The sequence below is a fragment of the Perissodus microlepis genome, chromosome 18, assembly GCF_051167445.1.
Source record: "Perissodus microlepis isolate ML-2025 ecotype Zambia chromosome 18, ASM5116744v1, whole genome shotgun sequence".
NCBI lineage: Eukaryota > Metazoa > Chordata > Actinopteri > Cichliformes > Cichlidae > Perissodus > Perissodus microlepis.
In genome coordinates, this window is record NC_140478.1 from 24,267,057 (window position 1) to 24,281,263 (window position 14,207).

Genomic DNA, 14,207 nt, shown 5'->3' on the forward strand with positions numbered 1-14,207 from the left:
GGATTTCAACTCAGCTACAGTTTTTGGAAAGTAGTCAATCAATTTCAGTATTTAAAAAAAAAGAAATTAAAAAAACAGGTCAGTTAAAAGCTAATCCATAGAATAAGGTAAAAAACAATTAAAAGAATAATTGAAACACGAAACTAAAGTAAACTACTGCTTAATTCAGTAGTTATTAACACATGTACGCATTTCCCACAGTGCCTGGGGCGGTTCCTCTGGAGTCCATTCAGGGCAGTGCCTACGAGGAGAAGATCATCCTGAAGTGGAGAGAACCGGCGCAGACTTACGGGATCATCACTCAGTATGAGGTACTAACACAGTCGCTAGCAACGTGCTTAAGAAACTATCCACGCTTTCAAACAGTAAACAGACTAACTCCTTCGATTTAGCTCATGGTGTTTTGCCTTTTGCCTTGAACACATTTAATTATTATTATTATTATTATTAGACCACACCTAATGTAAGGTTTATGCCAAGGACGCCTTAAATGAACAATATTGCTTCATTTTTGAAATTGATTTAGGCAAATTATTTAATGTAAATGTATTTTTAATGCCAAAAACCTAACTGTTCTCCATGAATTTTCTAATTTACTGTTTCACACAAAAGTGGAAAAAACAGTAAAGCACATTATTAATTTTTGATTAAGATGCCAAATTGTTGTTTTCAGTTGCATTTCAATTGTTTATTTGCTTACCTGAACAGACAATTTTGTTTCAGTGGTAGAACATTACGCTCGATTAATTCCAGTGTGCCGGCTCAAACACGGCTGTAAAAACACGGAGTCAGTTAGTAATGGTGTAATTTTTAGTTTTAGAATTCATAATATTTATTCTCTTGTTTTTATGACAGGTGGTCTAATAAATTTGTTAAGCACTGTACAGTTTAATGTTTTCAAATCATGCGAATTAACTCCAGCACTACTGATAAAATGGGGAAGAAAATAATGTATTCATTGGATTAACATAATTATAAAGTGAGCAAACTAGACTGACAGCAAAATTCAGCAGGTTGGTTATTGGTTTAGTTATATTAGTGTTCACTGATGTTTTCTTTGTTAAGCTTTCGCCCCGAGGATGGATTTTTATAACTTTGATTATCCCTTGTCCTTTGCCTGAGCAAAAGACATTCGTTTAAAATTTTTGTTGTCCAATTGGCTGCCTAGTTTTACGAATTAGCGCTAATGATGATTCGTGGCAGCCTCGAGTATAGAGTGCTTTGTGTTTTGCACCAGTCGGGTACTGGTAAATGTCAAATATCAGTAAGTCAGCTTTGTTATTGTGAGCATCTTAGTCTGATGATGTTAGCACTGATGTGCTTTGGTTCAGCCTCACAAAGCTGCTATTTACGCATTAAACTATTAGTCTTTTTATGCTCTTAATTAATACAGAATCATCACAATTGGCTCTTTCAGTACCTACTTAATGTGAACTTATGCCTCGGTAACCTACTTGATGTTTCAGGTCTGTGTTTTGAGGTCATTAAAGTGCAATCATCTTGACTATGCACTGCAGTAAAACAGGTTATAATTAGATCAACCACATTAGCTCTTAGTTATAGCCTACTTGTGGAGCAGGTTAAACCCAAAGCACTATGGAAGATTTACTTTGTTCAGAGTTTTCATAATAATCTTGCTTTAAACAGGCTTTTTTAAATGTAGCACAGTCCAAATGCGGTCAACTGTACATCTAAACTGCAAGCTGCTATCATCTTCTGTTCTTTAACACATGAATGACCTCTAAAGAATTTTAGATTCATGAACAACCCACATGCATCACAAATCAGCTCTGACTTGTTGTTGACATTCGACTCCACCGAGCTCCTGTATGCGCTGTCCAGGAGCTTCATAGTCTTGAATAATACAGTCTCCAGACACACTCACACTATATGTACGCATTGATCTTAACCAGCTTAAGGTGGAAGTAATCATCCAGCCTTTCCCACAGATTGATCTTTCTCTGTTGATTTTCCTTCCTGTCCTCGCTTGCACACACTTGGTATTTTGACTAGGTTGTCGAGCATCGACAGAAACGTTCCTCACTCACGGAAAGCCGATTGAATAATCCAAATAGAGTTGCTGCATATGTTGCTCCATTTATTGCCATACAATAAGACGACTGAAATGTAAAATGCATTTCCCCTCAACAGCACAGGGACATCTGAATCAAAGCGGAGAGATCTAAAGTGAGAAGCATAACAAGACCTTGTTTATTCAAGTGTGTTTAGTGGAGTGTTATGTCTCGCACACGGCTGCATGGCACTAAGAGATGTCAGCTGAGAGTAGGAAAACAATGTCCATAGAAATGGTGGGTTTCCAGTACACTTAATTGCCTTCAGAGCATCATGTTTTAGTTGTTTATCTTTTTAAAAATTTCATAATACAGGTAAAAGCATTTAGAGCCAATAGCACGGCTGCAACGCCACTTTGTCAGGTTCTCATTTATATTGAGGCGAATGCATTTCAGTTTATGAACCCACTCCATCAATTACATGCTGCAGCTATTATTTCTGTCTTTAAAGCCTTAACAGCATTGTAATGTGCCTAGTAAAAGGAAAGCAATAAGTCACTGACATCCTGCCATTTCCGGGTTTTAATATACATTAAAGCATTATAGATTTTCTAACCTCACCTTGAATCACTTTTATCAGCTTTTATTTTAGAAGAAAATGGAATTTAATGTAATTCTCAACATAGATCACCAAATCTTGGGGCTTTTAACTTGGTATTGGTCGTGAAATATTGTAGAGAGCAGCCACATGATGTAGTTTGAGCAAAGTACTTGGTGACAGTGGGGAGGAAAACCTCCCATTTAATAGTTAGAAAGCTGCAGTAGAGCCAGGCTCAGGGAGCATGACCATCTCACTCAACTAAATGTCAGATAGTCATGTTCCTCTCTCCTCTTATTCAACTTGTTAAAATAAGAGGAGAGATGAAGGGGGGAAAAAACGTTAAGCACTGAAAAACAGACTTTATGCACTGTTCAGGTTGGGGAGTAACCACAGATTAGAAACACGGTGCTGATGAGGCAGAAATGTGTGCAGAACGGAGAAATGGAGGAAGCAGAAAGGAAGAGGTACAAACTGTGGGGGAGAGAGAAGACACAAAGTTAATGACATGCAATAGTGGCAATATAAATGCAAGGAGAGTGACAGAGGAAAGGTGCTCGGTGTAAAGGGAAGTCCCACTGCAACTTAGGCCTATACCAGCATAACCAAGTGATGGTTCAGGGTCACTTGTGCTGGTCCTGACTATGAGCTTATCAAATTCATCGGTGTCGAAAGAAGAAGAAAAAAAATTAAGCCCCAATTTAAAAATGAGGGAGTGTCTGCCTCCTAAACCTCAACTGAGAGGAGCTCCATAAATAAAGACTATGCCTCCCATTTTACTACAGGAAACACTAGAAACCACAAATGCATCTGTACACTGAGACCAGTACTTTATTGGTATTTGTGGCATTTAAAAGCAATTTTTTTTTAAGGATTCAGTATTTTAAAACTCGCATGGAGAAATGGAGAAAGGAAATCCAGTAAACAAAATGGCACGGGTCCACACTGGAAAATTGCAAAACGATGATGAAGAGAAACACAGGACACATGAGATCGCCTGAAAATTCCACAGGCTAACCATACATTTGAGGGCTTTACTACAAAGCAGCATTCAGATCTTAGCCGGGCAGCTTTTCTAGGTCGATTTTTAACCTGGATTTCACATTTTTTCAGAGGTGATTTTAATTCACTGAGGTACATCGCCATAGTAACAAACTCTAGACCTAAGTTAAAGATTAGAGAACAGGATGTTAAAAAGAACAGTCTACAAAGAATATAGATACTTATAAATGAATTGATGTTTTGTTGGCTGATAAGAGAACAATTTCTATTGATCTGTAAGGTTCTTTGTCAAATGTGTCACTCTGCTGTCCGCAGACCTGTCCATGTTTATGACTGGCCCTATGCAACCAATGTGACCACTAACATGGGAACACACTCATAGCTACATTTGAAAACCCGGCGTTGACTTGACTGAGTTGATGTATGTGACCACTGATGTTTGGCTAAGTGAAGCCAGATAAGAAAAATGATGGATATGTTGAGCTTGCTTCATAGTACAGGGCCCTCGGTGAAGAAGGATCATAACGTGCAGATGAAAATTAGATAAGAGAGTAGGAAGAGGACAAAAATGCAAAAAGCTACATGAGATAATCTTCAAAATCAGTCAGAAATTTTGGAATTAGAAATAATGACACAAGTGGTGGTAGCAAAACAAGAAATGGAAAGAAAAAGAAGGATCATAACAAAGACTATGATAGCACTGTTCTGTTAAGATGTAAAGAGGCTTGATCGTTTAGGGCCCCATAAGTGAGGAGTAGGATTTAAATGTATTACATTCTCTGGCCCAAAGATCCAGTGTAGGGTTTAATATTCACATCACTTCATTTAAAATGGGATGACAGACAAGTAAAACCTAGCAAGCCGCCGACTCGCTCCAGGTGTCTCCCCTCATCCCACATCCCAGTCTGGTTTTAGAAAAGTAACCCTGAATCTATTCTGCTTGCTTCTTATAAGTCAAGACCTTGCTTTGATTTGACATTATCAAAGAACTCAAAGTGAAATATATCTAACAAGGCTTGATATCAAAGAGACTTCAGCCCCATTCCTTTTTTGACCAGTGCTCTGTGAATGCTATTTTATTGGCAGCTTTTCTGATAGACATGAGCCAACATTTACTGAAAGATATACGGCGGATTTTCTTTTAATTTAAATTCAGCGGCCAATCGTGGCAACACGAACTATTACAAAAATACACTGCATTGTACTTAAGTGTTTTTATAATACATATCTGACTTATTGTCAATTAAAACTCAACTGATTTTTAGGTGTTTTTTCACAAATAAAATGAAACGAATAGAATTTATGTTCCATTGTTATTTTTGCTTTTTTTCAGAGGTGCTGAAGGTGATATAGGCATGTCTGTTTATGTCTTTATACAGTCATTTACCTCTGTCAGACACATCTAAACCAGTGTGGTCTGAAAACCGGGATATATATGGTCAAATGGGCCGGTTAATCTTCTTGGATAATTTTATTATTTGTTTTCCGTGAGTTATGTTATGGTTTTAAAAGCCTTCCCATATGCCCAGTGTTGACAAGTCATTCCAAATTCCTCTCCTGTAAAGTTATGATATAGGATTTGGCATCACAAGCTCATTTTGGAGACAAAGACTAAATGAGAAAGCCTAGAAGCATTTCAAAACTTGATGGACACAAATTATGCAGCACTCCAAACTCCCTTTGTGTTCCTTAATTGGAATTATAATGGAGGTTTTCCTTTACGAGCAGAGGCATTTTCTTAAAGTGGAACTTTACAGTTATTCAAAATGGATATTAGCAAAAACACTCACCTTAATGTTTCCCTCCAGAGCTCCCTGCTTTCATTAATGGAGAAGGAATACATTAAGTATATTTTCTCTCTCCTTGAAACCACAAGCTTGCAGCAGCTTTGCCTTAAAAATATGTACCTATGCTTTTACAGACAATACTAACCCATATAATGAGACAGCGTGTCTCCACAGACCTTTTGTACTTCCCTAATTTTGGAAATAAGCATAAAACCTTGTTGACAAGTCAGAAGCTCATGCACAAGGCAAGACCTTTCAAAAAATTGCTTGAAGCACTGGCTTTAGAATTAAATCCAAATTCCACAGAGCTTTTTTGCATTACATGTGCAAATCATTTCGTCTGTTTCACTGGTGGAAGGCAGCATCCATTTGTATTTGGTGAAATGATTGCATTAGTTACTGTACAGGTATTCCTAAATAGGGTGGTAACTCAGGGTCATGCAAGTGAGGAAACGCAGCATGAGACTTTTAAAAAATGCTTCTTGGCATTTTAGATTTGCAGAAGGGAAAAAGACTGGAAAAGTATGATAACGCACACACTGCGACTGGGATGCAAAACCTCAAAACGGTAAGGACATGTACATGATTTAGCTTGGTGAGTCGCTTAAATGCCTAAAACACAAAATGCGTTTGTGATATGAATACCAATCTTATTCTTGATAAACAGTGCTGAATGCGGAGTACCAGAGGCCACAGTGAGAATGTAAATTTTCTTCCTTCCTAGATTTCCTACAAAGCGGTGAGCTCCTTTGACCCTGAACTGGACCTCTCCAACCAGAGTGGGAAGGTTGTGAAGCTGGGTAACGAGACCACCCACATGTTCACAGGCCTTTACCCGGGTTCTACGTATTCCTTCACTCTGCGCGCTAGCACAGCCAAGGGCTATGGCCCCCCTGTCATCACCCAGTTCACCACCAAGATTTCAGGTCAGTGGGGTCAACAGCAAGACCTGTTACAGTGTGGACGATGCCAAATGAGCAGTGTACTGCTTGTTGCTTGTAGAGGTCTTATGTCAAAATGTGTGAAAGCAAAATGTTATTTCCTTTCACTCAAACAAGCTTGGATTGTTGTGTACTTTGCATGTTAGACTCGTATATTTTGTAGTTCTTTTTTTGTTCTAATTTTTGAAAACTGATGCTTTTTTTTAATGTTTCATTTTGCAAATTGCCCAATTTAATAATTTATTTTCAAAAGCAAGCAAAATGCTGACAATTGCAAAAGCAGCATCTGATATAATGTACATGTATATAAGCCAAGCTGATATAAAAAAAACAGTCCCTACAGACGGTAATGGTTGACTGTTTAAAATTACCGTTGTATGATATTGAAATAAAATGTTGCAAACATATTAAAACAGTTAAAAATGTAACACAACCTCATATACAGTATAATTGCTGTTATGCATGAGGCACCACGTGTATGAGGTTGTGTCATTCAGTGTGTCACAGGGTCAACTTCGCGCTCGTTGGTTTATTGCCAGGCTCATGAAAGAAATGGATGCCTTTAGTCAGGAGATTGATGGGAAACTGAGGTGCTAATCTACTTCTAAGTCAGGACTATAAATTTTATTGTGTGGGTGCACAAGGTGAATGTGTTCACAATCTCTGGGGATGGATTATAGGACTTTATATTGTATATTCGTTGGTAAAAATTGAACATTATACAAAATGGTTTTACGTTGTGGTTTCAAATTTATAACTTTTATGACTACATTATCTTGCATTTTAAAGCCATGTAAAGCTAAATTTGTTACAGTTATACATTTATGTTGAATTTGTAGCAGGATTTATGCCTGATGAATGCATCTCCTATTATAATATTATATTGCATATTATATTATAAACTAAAACAAAACTTCTGCTTGGTTTCCTCTTTAGCTCCATCCATGCCAGCATATGACCAGGAGACCTCTCTGAACCAGACAGACAGCACAGTCACTGTACTGCTTAAACCCGCACAGAGCAGAGGTGCCCCAGTCAGGTAGGCTCTCACAATAACTCCCACAAGCACACAGTCAAAAAAAAAGACAAAATGGCATATTAAAATATCATCAACAGCAAATAGCTATCAAAGAGCCTGTATTTATCAATGCCTCATCATGAAGGAAAGTTGCCAGGGAAATTCAGTACCTTACTTCATGTATCTGAGTTTGTTTGTTTGTGGATTTTGATCCTGTGAAAGAGAAGCACAGCCTTTGAAGATCAGAACAAAGCTGGGGGAGCCTAGCTTCAGGATCTCTTCCCTTTGCACTTGTTTTATGTACCAGACTGCCCACCCGGAGTCATCACAGGCTTCCAGGGAAATGTAGGATTTTTGCCTGCTTGATGCAGCATTTATTAGTCATTGTTAAAGAAACGGTACAGTTGTTTTGTTCACATGCCAAAAAGTCATGATTAGGGTTTATGCAGGCCGCTGCAGGGTTCTGGCAGGAGTTCATCTCGCTTGTTCTTCTGTTATTTTCCAATTGTATTTGTTTGGTTGTATTAGTGTACCTCAGCTCTGGAAGCCGGGACAATCAATTAGCCTGGCTAAGTGCAAAATTAAAAAATAATCTCCCCACTGGCAGGAACAAGATATTAAATGTTAATTATTGAGCTTTGGATTCCAGGCAGGTGGATGTAGCTTTGCCTTAAACAGATGGGTGCAGTATTGGTCTTTCCATCTATCTGCTGAGCTCCTTCTTTAAATAGTTAGTACTGGCCAACTGTGTTGGGGGTGCACAGAATTGCACCCCCAACACAGTTGGCCAGGCAGTAAGTTGCTTTGCCAGGCAGTACATCAAACACAACTGAACAGTGGAAGCCAGAACAGGTTCTGTAAGAACAGGGGTAGGTTTGGGGTTGCTCACTGGATGCACGCACTGTTATGCACCCTTTAGAAGTATGTGGTGAATTAACATTCCAAGTTTTCCAAAGGAAGAACCTTTTTATTTTTTTTATTTTTATTTTTTTTAGCACTGATTTATATTCTTGGCCAGTAACATATTGTGATTCCAGCCACCAGGACCGAGAGGAGTGAGTGGGAATGAACACTCGGGCTTGCTGTAAAACTCAATTTTACACTATCAACTCATCTGATTCCTTTAAAGATTACAGCCAGGAGATCTTTAGTCAGGCTTGTCAGCTCATGTTTTGCCGTATGTGCAGCTGCCCAGATTAATGCCCCAGTGCCAAACAGAGGGGCCTGAGCAAGAATGACAGAGTGATCACTTTTTAATTTTCTCCCAGGTACACTTCAGAAGGCCTTATGCAGGCTGCCATTCTTTCAGCTGAGTAATTACAAACCCCTAATTATAATTAACAGTGTGTTGTGAATTGGAGCTTCCATTCATTAGCATGCTGGACTCCTCTTTTGTTTCCTGTTGGAAGGCATGTGCACCTCAGGAAAAGATGAAATGGATTGGGCTTTGGAGATAGCGACTTTAGTTTGAGACCCGTTCTGTTCTGAGCTGAGCCACAACTGTGCAGTAATGCTTTAAAACTCGCACATTCAGTGCTTGTTAATTATTAAATACAGAGAAAATAGCGTGTTTTGATAGAGACGCTTAGTTTTAAGGATTATATATGTTTAATGAGTCTCAAGACAATCCATTAAAAAAATTCATCAGTAGAGTTCAGTACATGGCACAAATACACCTCAAAACTAATTGAGGAATCCTTTGATCACAGCAAAGCCTCATCATGTCTAAACTTTAGAGGTTTTCAGGTACACGCTTCTATTCCCGCTTTCTCACTTCTCTTTAATCTCACAGGACGTAAAGGCCAGTGCACTGCCTGTTCTGCCTTCTTGTGTGCGTCCAGTGCCTCGATAAATATGAAATGCAAAAGAAAAGAGGTGGTGTAGGTTAGCAAACAGGGGAGATTATGATGCCGGTCCAAGACAAGATACTGGCAGGCTTTTGAAGGTGTTTTCCACCCCCAGCTCAAGTGACACACGATGCCTTTGAAAATTTAAGGTGACTTTAAAGTAGCTTCCATTCAGAGGAGTTGAGTTAGGCGGTCTTTTGGGATCTACTGTCTGGACAGTAATGATAAATGTACTCATATGAATCTCCCAGACTGAAAAAATAACAACCTCTCTAATCTCTTTTGGGTTAGAAGGGTGAGACAGCTAAGATGCGATTTAAAGTTAAGGTTCGTCGAAAGCTGCAAATATGTCCAAGCACCTGGAGAAACTGGAAGAATGGCCTGAAGTCATAAACTTCTGAACTTGGCTGATCCAGTCAGTCTGAGAGATTCTGTTAATCAAGGAGTTAAATTTCACACTATAGTTACTTATTTTTGCGCTACTGCTCATGTTGCAGGAGTAGCCATCTTTTCTAGAGTAGTGGGTGGCTCATTTTGAAATTGAACACTTTATGAAATCAGTTTTAAAGCCCCTGTGAAATAAGGATTTGACAAGGGAGAACACTGATCCACAGCACTACAGAGCAAAGCAGCATGGGGCTTGATTTGATAACGCAATCTTGCATGCTGATTGAGTTTAGGAGGTAATAGAGCTCCCGACATTTGAGTTTCTAACAGCAGATGTTTTGCTGTAATACAGGAAGGGTGAGCGCTCTGGAAGATCACACGATAGGTTAAAAAGGAAGACATAACAGACGACAAATGTCCATTTCACTTCAGCATCCTGCAGTCATGCTGACGTCAAATCATATTTCAGATGGATCTGGGCAGACGTTGTCACTGCTGAGGGAGGCAGTCGATTTTTCATTTGTGTAATTGCTAATCGGTATAACATTTCCAACTTGGAATTTGCTTCTAATCTCTGGGGATGACACGCATAGCCGGGAACAATTTTTACCAGAGGGGACACTGTTTCTTTAAGAGGATTAGCGAACTGTCTATCAGTCATGTCGCGTTAAACTAATGTTTGCAATAGCCCCTCGTCAGGGCCAGAATACGCCTCCTCACGCCGTAACATCAAAATAGATGTGTACATGTTGATGCAGACATAAGTGATTTGAGATGCTTTCCTTATCATTCATGCCACTAAATCAGTCCTCCTCTCTTTCTGCCATAACCTTTGCCTTGAGCAAGCTTAAATGCATATGCATAAACAGAAAAATGTATAATATATACAAATTTCAGTTCCATATTAAAGTAGGCCGGGTTCCCATATAGTTTCTACCCTGTAGCATCAGATTTTCTTTACTTCACCACGGCCTGAAATCAGTTAAAGGATTTTCTACAGTACTAAAATAAGCACTAACTTTCTTTGATCACAGCAGAGCAAACGCTAATAGCTGTGCCTAAACATGACACAACTCAGCGCTTTTTACGATTTAATGGCAAATGTAATCTATGGCACTTTCTAATTTGTTTGCTTTATAGCTTTATGGACACCAGGGAAATATAAAAAGTAAGAAGACAGGGGTACAGAGGAAGGATGCTGGGTCAGGAGAAGTGTTACTTACAACCACTCTTAAATCAGACGTATACTGTAGAGCCAGCCGATTAGCATTAGAGTGAGAGAGACAGTGATTGAAATGCTCCCCATACCCCGTTCCCTCAGCTACTCAAACTGCCCAGAGTTCTCCCTTTATCAGCCCACATGAAAAATAAATCAGAGTTTCAGGTCACAATCCAGTCGATTTCGCCATAATTGGTTGGCGTCACATGGCGACAGAGCTGAAATCTATCGGACAGCAAGGCTGGAGGAGGCCTAATTGGTGTCAGTTCAGGTTGCAGTGCTACACCGAGAATACAGGTCTGCCCTGCCGGCCATTCTGACAGACCACTTTTAACGGCTTATACCATTCATCTGGTACAGCTTTTCACTTCATCCTTCCTTCTCTCTGTCTTTCCATCTTCTGTCGGAAAGTAAATTTCAATGGCTTTGGCATTAAGCATCATTACGCTTGTGTTGAATACATTTGAGATGTCAGTCAATCCATCTGTGCCATTCTAAACTTTGAGGCAAAGATCAGCTGATTGGGTTTTGGTATCCAAAGGTCATGACACTGTGAAATTACAGCATTTTTATGCTTTCCATGACTGGGGTTGTTGGTCTGTACACAGGCCACGCCAATTCTTAACTTTTTAAAGTACATGGACTCAAAGAATTGGTTAGAATTTCATAGTTATTCTCAAGAATTCAATCATTTTTACTTACTATAAAATTTCACACAAATGTCCTGAAACTTGAACTAAACTATTGTGCAAAAGTCTTGAACTGCACCTAATTTCTTTATATTTTGCTTCCACAGAGCAGGACTTCCTTGTAGTTTTTTCCTAATTCCTTTTTTTTTTTTTTTTTTTTTTAAATGGTTTTGTCCAATCCTTCTCCATGATTTCTAAAGGTCTTTTAAAGTTTTTCATTGAACATTGGCTGGTGTTTCACTCATTTTTAGTCCAGCCCTCATACCTGATCATTTTTGGATAAATACTTTTTGAGGGGGTTAAAACCATCTAGCAAGTACTAAAAAGGATCCTAACTCTACGGTGGCCCCTAGAGACAAAACACTTGCAAACTCCAAAACACTTGCAAACTCCAAAACACAACGGAAGTGCTCCAGGACGCTAGGGGCAGTGTTGAGCTTTTGTTACCTAGTAACTACACAAGCCAGGAAGTACCAATGACCGGATTTGGGCTGTATCCCAATTCAGGGTCTGCAGCCTTAAAGGCCGCATTTTAAGGCCGATTACGTCACAGCGACACGACAAGGCTGTCCCAATTCGAAGGCTGCTCGAAATGCGGCCCTCAAATGCGTCCTTAATTTCCCTGAATTTTAAGGATGGGCCCAACATATCCCAGATTTCATAGCGCGGCGGTGGTGTGGATAATTTTGCCGAAAAAAACGGCGGAAGCGGAGCCGCCGAAGAGTAAACTTTCTGAAGTAAGTACTGAATATTATGTCACTTATTTATGCGCAAATGTTTTTATAATGAAGAACATTAAAACATTACTGTTGGCCACATGTCGGGAAAGTTATGTGACATTAGCGATGTTTGTACTAACTTGGTTTTAAAGCCTTTACTTCAAAATATACGCCGTTCAATAGTTGACTTTAATCTTACAGAGAATGTGATGATTTTATGGATAATTAAAGTCAGTCATATATCCACAAACACAACAAGCTGAAAGTCAGTGATGCTGCTCGGTTTGCAGTCCTGAATATCACAGCACAAGCAGGATTCACTGCACTGTTAATGTTATATTGCTGCCTCTGTTCGGTGGTGTCGAGCCAAACGGACTTTAACGTGTGTTTGAACGAGCTGACGGTTCACTCGTTAAGCTGAAAGAAAGATGCTTTAATCACAGGAGTCACACATGTGTCCACTGTACCATCTGGGAACTCTTTTTGTTTCGTAATAACACAAACACTAAATCCTCCTTCTTTTGTGCTGTTTTGTAGCAGTGTGTACACCTGAGACTGTCACCTGTCTGTCTGTCCTTCACTCTCTCTCTCTGTTTCTTTCTCTCTGATTGTGTAATAAAAGTATGAACATTCATTTATAAGTTACACTTGTGTTTGAATCCTGCAGCTTATCACACATTTGATTTCCATGTGTGACAACTCCAAGTGTCCAGAGTGAGGACAGACTGAGGGACCCACTGCTGCACATCATCTGTGAGGCTTTGCACCCCTGATGATCGACCAGGACAAACTCAGCAGTGTGTGAGGAAGAGGAGGAGGAAGAGCCAGCAGCAGCTGACAGATGGAGAGAATAGACAGACTGTTCCCTGTTTGTGAAGGACTGCTAGGAAAGTTTAGAATCACTAATTGTCTGTCCTGAATCAGTCTTATTAGGTAATGTTCAAATAATTTTATCCTCCCAGTGTTTTCAGTGTGGGAGAAAGTACTCAGGGCCTTCAAGTTACACACTATGAAAGGCAGCAACAAGTTTAACATTCAGAAACCTAAAGTATGTATCAGCAGCAGAATGGACCTAAAATAAATGTTTGCTTCAGTTCTATGAAGCTTTGAGTATTTTGGATTAGTAGCACTGCTGTGTTTGTTGCATCATATTGCTGTAATTGTTTATATGCTTTATATATTCTGAGGTAAGTTGATCTATAGTGTTACATCATATTTTGTATACTTTCTGCCCAGTTTGACCCATTTAGCAGAAGTCAGCCTGTTTAAGGCTCTGATATCTATTCTGTATTACTTAAAGCAGTTATGACATGGTCTGATTTTCTCACCCAATAAAGGAATATTCAATATATTAGTCTACTCTTCATTTTATCAGACACAGTTTTCACAGCATGTACATTTTCTTTTTGTAAATATATGTAAGCAATGAGCCAAATTTAGTAATGCCAACATACTGAAGGAACAACATTTGTCTCTTATATATGATACACCTATATATGCACTGTCAAAGACACTTGTCTTTGAGTGAAGATTTAAGGTGATAAGACATATAAATAACTGCAACTTGAATCTGTACTGAGGCTCAGTATTTGACACAGAGTTCATGTTCACTGCTGTAATAGCTAATAATGATTAATATAATAACTGTAGTATTGGCCATATTATATTTACATTACCAAAGTGATATGACTTTAGTCTCATGAACAACATTAGCTAATTGTTATTTACTAACTAATCTTAAATGACTGTTCAGTACAGAAATGAAGCCCAAAAATCATGTTTTACTGTCCTGTGGTCTCAGCCTCAGATACTTATCAAATCACACAAAGCTCTTGTAGAAACAAACAAACAAATTAACAAAATATGTTCTCCTTCATTTCTGTCAAACAAAGTTGTATGACACGTTTCCAGCGGTTAGTATCATGGTTGCTAGGCAACCTGGGAAGCGAGACGGAGACTAGACCGTCCCATACAGACAAACTTGCCGT

At 39.0% G+C, this 14,207-nt stretch overlaps 1 protein-coding gene and 1 long non-coding RNA gene across 5 annotated transcripts in view; both read left to right on the forward strand.

Annotated features, from left to right (window-relative positions):
* Positions 1–14,207, forward strand: part of LOC146367931 (receptor-type tyrosine-protein phosphatase mu) — a 160,191-nt gene that overhangs the window by 83,065 nt on the left and 62,919 nt on the right. For all 4 annotated transcript variants that reach the window (XM_084913559.1, XM_084913561.1, XM_084913560.1 and 1 more), the window contains exons 9-11: positions 202–311; positions 6,124–6,325; positions 7,277–7,379. In XM_084913559.1, coding sequence (XP_084769685.1) covers positions 202–311; positions 6,124–6,325; positions 7,277–7,379 — 415 coding nt within the window. The remainder of the gene's footprint in view (positions 1–201; positions 312–6,123; positions 6,326–7,276; positions 7,380–14,207) is intronic.
* On the forward strand, positions 7,386–13,568 carry LOC146367932 (uncharacterized). The gene is made up of 2 exons (XR_014797675.1): positions 7,386–12,237; positions 12,887–13,568. It is a non-coding gene; the product is annotated as an uncharacterized LOC146367932 (long non-coding RNA).